A 6,355-nucleotide genomic window follows, 5' to 3' on the forward strand; every position below is an offset into this window, starting at 1 on the left:
AGTGTGCTCTGGGGACCAGAAGCATGGGCTTCCCCTGGGAGCTTGTTAGAAACACAGACTCCCAGCCCCCACCCAGACTTCCTGAACCGCGAGCCACAGTTTAACAAAGATCCAGGTGATTCACGCACACGTTAAAGCTTAGGGAGAGCTAGTCTATCCTATCCATCTGGACACTTCCCGGAGCCCAAATTCAGCAGGTCCAGGCTGAAGGCAGACCCTTCCTCCAAAACATGAAGTCCTTCTTTGTTTTCCAACCCAGCGAATAGCTTCTGTCTGGTGTATGGGGCGGGGGTGGGGTGTGTTATGCTGGGTTGAGGGGAAGGTCAACATCCCCAGCATGTGGCTGCCTCATCTTATAACAGGCTCCCTCCTGCCCAGGGATACTAGAAAGACAGCATGTTCTATGTGGAAGCCAGCCTAAACTTCAGGGCCAGCCAGCACAAAAAGGCTCCCTCCAACGTCCACATGACAGGGCTCGCCCTGTCAAGTCTCTACCCTGTGCCCTTCCCCTGTTGCCACCAGCATGGCTCACTACTGCCAGGGTCCCTACTCCAAAACTGAGAGTCCCTCTCTTGGAAGAGCATCAGGCCTGAACCCTGATGGTCCCTCTCCATGGAGAAGGGCATCTTCGGAGCCCTGTGAGGGCCCCACTGAGTGAGAAACAGAGGGAAGCAGGAGCTCGTGGCTGCCGGTTCCGTCGCTGGATGTGATGGAAGTGGGTTCCTTGGGTGGTACCCTCAGTAAAATTCTTTGCTTCCTGGGCTGGGAAACAGCTTTGATGTATACTGTATTAGTCAGAATTCTCTCCACTGCAACCTGACTAGCTTGAGCAAAAGCAGGATTTAGATAGTAGGAGAAGTGGGTAGTTTATTGAATCGAAAGAAGATCTAAAGGAAAAAGAAGAGTCTGGAGGATCTTAGGGGCTGGGATCTGGGATTCCGTGCTCCCAGGACCCTGTCCTCCCTGCTGCTTTCTCAGCATCTCCTTCATCCGCCGAGCCTTCTCCGCTTGGCAGGAGACGTCGCTGTAGGTGGTTCTGATAGGTGGCATCCCAGCTTAGCTGCCCGAGGGAAAGATGCTTTCTTTTTCCTAAGAATTCTGATCAGCCTAGACCGGGCTTCACGCACGCTTTGGCCCATTTTTCTGTGGCCTGGGGCATGAGTCCCGTTCTTGGCCCGGCCTAGGTTGTAGTCATGCGTATCAGGGGCTGAGTGATGAACAAGGCCATGAGCAGTCCCTAAAAGCATCAACTGGTTTAGCGTTCTTACCCCAAGTGAGTCTCTGGGCACATCAATGTGGGGGATGATGACTCTGCACTAAGAAATATGAAGTGGCCCATGTCATTTTCACACCAACAAATATGAGGCGGAGGGTTAGGCCTGGCTTTTTCTTCTATGCCCTGTGAGTTAACAGAGACATGATGATTTAATGAAGAGGTGACCTTAAAGAAATCCCAGCCCTGTCCTCCTACCAGAGCTGCTTTAGTTCAGGGCCTGGGGCTTTGACATGGCGAGACAGTTGCATTCGGGGAATACCGCTTTCCCCCTCCTTTCCTCCTGTGAAGATTCTGCCATGCATGGCCTAGGCCGAAATCCACCACCAACTCTGAGAGTATGTGCCCTCTGCCTGCAAGTACCACTGCATTCCATTCTGAGCAATGGGTTCTTTGTTCTAACTTTATCTAAATGCACAGGCCATTTTTCATGTTGAAAACAGCGTGTCTATAGTTGTTCCCACAGATGCTTTACAGCGAAACAAATTGAAGAACTTTTCCTAATTTCTATTTGAATGATGTGTATTCCTTTACTTATCTTTAGAAATGTCAATACAGACTTAGTGGTGTATTTGATAGAAAACAAATAAGTAGACCCATTTTTAAGTTTATTATGACAATCATATCAAGGTTTATCATCCCAAAGAAGCGTCAGGTGCAAATCATCCATTGCTCCCCGCTCTGAGCAGAGCTTGGACAGTTTGCTTCTAAAGACAGTAGTGGGACAAGCTCTGCTTAGATGTTGTCAAGAGCTTCCATGATTCCCTTGGGAAGCATTTTCAGTAGACAGTGATGGTCTTGCCGCCTCCTTTTATACCCTATGTCAGCAGGTCCCCCACTCACGCAACTCAGTGTGGATTTATGCAGCTATGACCAGAGTTTTGGAGAGTCTGAATTGAATCATTGAATAGCAATGACTTGTTGGACTTAACCTACAGCTACCAGCTCTTCAAAGCTTGTGCTATTCTTGGTGGAATGCAGTCACTTCCATACGTGATGGCACAGAGATCCCACTGAAGTTAAGGGGGTGGGTTTGGGGGTGATCGAAGTTCAGTTCTGCAGAGGCCTGGAGATGTCCTACTCCATGGCCCTCTCCCCACCATCGCCTCTTCACACACCCCAACTCTCCACTCCCACCTGGCACTCCCAGGGCCCCAACATTCCAAGTAGGTCCTTGTGCAAATCAGGGAATCATCCTCCTTCCCCAAAACACCATATAACCATGTTCTGCTGGAAGACTGCCATGATAAAAATATGATAGGATGCCTAGGATAATTATGATATGAATGGTGTACTAACCTTATATCCTCCTGTCCTAAAGAGATGCTCTGGGAAGTTCCTCCTCAAAAACTGCGCAGTTCATTCACTACCTTGGAAATGTGGCAGAGAGGGAGGGAATGAGACGCAGGTACAGGCTAGAGAGAATGACTTCCTCTTTGTAAATTCAGGTTACTTTTGCTTCTGGAAAATCATTACCTGCTCCTGATTGGTCCCTTTCCAGTAAGCTATCATGGGTCTTTGGGAAAGTTACTGTAGAGCCAAGTTTACGGACAAATATTTACCTTTAAAAGTTATTGCAAGGAGAGCCTTAAATAGTAAAGACATTCTCAATTTGAAAATATGGACTGGTTTTAGCATGTATGTTAACATAGCGTACTTATGTAGCTATTTATAGTGTCCAGAATCTTCCAATAGTCATTATCCCATTACAAGAATTCTACGAGAGGTTAACTCACCTTTGTATAAACATAGAGTCTGAGACAATTAGGGGATAATAAACTCAACCAAGTTCACGTGGCTGTACAGAGGGGCACAACTCACACTCAAGGTTGTGTTTAAAATATATAATTTACCATATATACACGGTCCATTACAAAGCCAAACAACTTCTGTAGTGTGCACTAAAAATCCACCCAGACCACACTCACACATCAAGAAGTGTGTCCTTAACAACACAGCTGATAGGATGACTGTACCAGAACGGATCCGCCTTCAGTGAGATCCTGGATGTCATACAGGCCCACAGAGCCACTTCCCCATGGATCTGTTTGCCATATGCATCCCTGCCTCCCAGCCAAGCCAATTAGAATTCACATGCACAGTTGAGTCGGGCAAGGCACTTTATAACAGAAGGGTGTTCAGGACACATTTTTCCAGCCCTGCTTATACTTCCTACTCTCCTACCATTGGGGAACCAGGCAAAAGACTATGCTCTCACACGAGTGGACATTCAATTCGAGTTGGTAACCTCGGCACACTTCCAAGAGGTCCCCTTCTTCCATTCTGTCAATCGATGGCAAACCTCCCGGCTCCTTTGGAAAAGGATGAGTGAGAACTTCTTGGAGAATATGACTCTCTATACCAGGATAAGCCCCCCTGCCAAAGGGGTGGAAGCCCTTCAGAATGAAAGATGTTCTATTTGTCCGGTGGCCGTGGGGGACAGTGGGTAGAGAAAAGGGCACTGGGGTATCCAGATAGTTCACTTTCAGCTTAGATGACAGACTGCCTCACAGTCTGTCTCTCTGCCCTTGAATCACCAGGGTCAGTGCATCTATTTAAAACAAGAGATGCTATCTTGAGTGACTGCTTGCAATAAGCACTTTGCAGTGCTCTGGGTGCCCTGGCAATGTTATCTGATCCTTTGAAAACCAATTAGTACATATCTACCATCTCACACTTGGGCCTATAATGGCATTTCCTCTAGCTATATATTATGAGCTTGATATCACAGATACAGGAAGGATAGAAGATTAAAATTCAGATTAAAAAATATAAAACCCAGAGAAACAAGAAGAAACATGAAGGGGTTTGGCTCAGCAGAAAATCTCCTTGGATGGTCTCAGAATCAAGAGTCCTCACCGCTCAGGGCTCAGACCCAGAGAATCTTGTTCTGGGAGATTTGTCCAAGGGCTGCAGCCCCTGCTCTTTTGCAAAGAGGAGCCTTGTACCTCTCTGAAGGCACCTGGGATGCTGTTGGAATGGGGCTCCCACCACACAGAAGGCACAAGTGAAAATACAAAAATAAGGACTTTGTATCCAGGGTTTCATAAATAACTGGGGTGGCGGATATTAAATACGATGCAGAGTTACAGTTTGTTCTCCTCAAAGAGGATCTGGGCATAGACCGTGCTGGTGGGAATGCCTTTGGCAGCCTGGTGGGGCTTGATCAGCTCCAGCTCAGCATAGGTCAAGTTCTCTTCGGCAATCTTTGGCTACAAGACAAAACACAACACAATTTGAGCTGACTACCGGGAGTTCAACATCACACATACATTCATCAGGCATGTATTTTCATAGCACTTTGGGGATTCAAAGGGAAACGGACAAAAAATTTAAAAGGATATGTAAAACCTAAATAACATAAGATAGATCTTGTTATCTTATATAGAACACTATGTCTTGCAAAAAACACTATGATTTATTTTTAAGTTGTCACAGAATGCTAACAAAAAAATTGATTAAACATGAGGCCACAAAGTAAACTTTAATTCTGAAAAGTAAAAATAATGTAACTACAGTCTCTCATCAAAAGGATAAAATAGAGGTAGAGACAGAAACAAAAAGTCCCCAAAATTGACAACAAAACTAGAATGCTACCATCTAGAAATTTTAAGTGACTTAACCTGTATAAAACTGAAATTTCAGCATATCTTGAAAATAATGATGAAGATATTACATGCCAGAACCTAAACAATGTAGTACTCAGAGAAAAATCATAACCTTAAATATCTATATTTAACAACATGAATTAAATGGATCAAGCATCCAACTGAAGTTAGTAAAAAAAAAAAAAAAGAACAAAATAAAGAAAAGCAGAAGTCATAGATATTTTTTCTTACCATGATTAAGAAACATTATTAAAATAAAGAATAATTGGTGATCCAACTCCAGTCATATTAAAAATAAAGCTGCTATAATTAAAACACTGTGGTATCAACAAATGAATAGACCTCAATGGGACTGATGAAAACATCCAGAAATTAACCCAAATATTATTTTTCAATAAACGGTGTTGGGACACTCGAGTAGCCATTTGAAAAACAAATCATATCCTTTATGTCATTCTTTACATTAGATAAATTCCAGATGAATTAAAATTTTAATATGGAAAATGAACTCATAAAAGTGTTAGAAGAATGTGTGGGGAAATTGCTGCTATAATTAAAACACTGTGGTATCAACAAATGAATAGACCTCAATGGGACTGATGAAAAAAAAAACATCCAGAAATTAACCCAAATATTATTTTTCAATAAACGGTGTTGGGACACTCGGGTAGCCATTTGAAAAACAAATCATATCCTTTATGTCATTCTTTACATTAGATAAATTCCAGATGAATTAAAATTTTAATATGGAAAATGCACTCAAAAGTGTTAGAAGAATGTGTGGGGAAATTTTCAAAAAAATAATCTCATCATATGGAAGGTGTTTCAAAGTCTAACACAAAATCCAGGAGCAACAGAAAAAAAGATATGTAAATTTTCATGCTATATATTGCAGAATATTCTCTAAATAAAGTCATAGGACAATTGAAAACATGAGCAAAATATTCGCAGCTCATATGAAAGGGCCTTACAATTTAACAAAGATAATGGCCAACAGTCCATTAGAAAATTAAGCAAAGGACAAGAGACAGGACCAGAGAGTGCACAGGAAGAGAAACACAAAGGCTCTTACACATATTAAGTGTGACTCAACCTCTCTCAAAATAAGACAAGAGCGACTTAAAATCACTTAGACATCAGTTTTTGTCCTTCATGTTGACAAACAAACTAAAAGTTTTCCAAAAGAAACAGAAAGAAACAGGTCCTCTTGTATATTGTTGGCGGAAGTGTTTATTGGTACAAGCAAAAAACTGCAAACACTTCAGGGGACATCAATAGGAGCCTGATGCATTCATAATGGAGTATCCGGTACAGTCTTTAAAAAGAATGATGGGGGCTTCCCTGGTGGCGCAGTGGTTGCGCGTCCGCTTGCCGATGCAGGGGAACCGGGTTCGCTCCCCGGTATGGGGGGATCCCACGTGCCGCGGAGCGGCTGGGCCCGTGAGCCATGGCCGCTGAGCCTGCGCGTCCGGAG

At 43.5% G+C, this 6,355-nt stretch overlaps 1 protein-coding gene across 2 annotated transcripts in view; it reads right to left on the minus strand.

Moving 5' to 3' along the window:
* Positions 1 to 2,463: 2,463 nt before the first annotated feature.
* The window catches only part of VSTM4 (V-set and transmembrane domain containing 4), a 56,737-nt gene continuing 52,845 nt past the window's right edge, over positions 2,464 to 6,355 (minus strand). For both annotated transcript variants that reach the window (XM_028481083.2, XM_028481084.2), the window contains exon 5: positions 2,464 to 4,485. In XM_028481083.2, the coding sequence (XP_028336884.1) occupies positions 4,360 to 4,485 (126 nt within the window). In that variant the 3' untranslated portion in view covers positions 2,464 to 4,359. The remainder of the gene's footprint in view (positions 4,486 to 6,355) is intronic.

This window comes from Physeter macrocephalus, chromosome 20 (assembly GCF_002837175.3).
Source record: "Physeter macrocephalus isolate SW-GA chromosome 20, ASM283717v5, whole genome shotgun sequence".
Taxonomy (NCBI): domain Eukaryota; kingdom Metazoa; phylum Chordata; class Mammalia; order Artiodactyla; family Physeteridae; genus Physeter; species Physeter macrocephalus.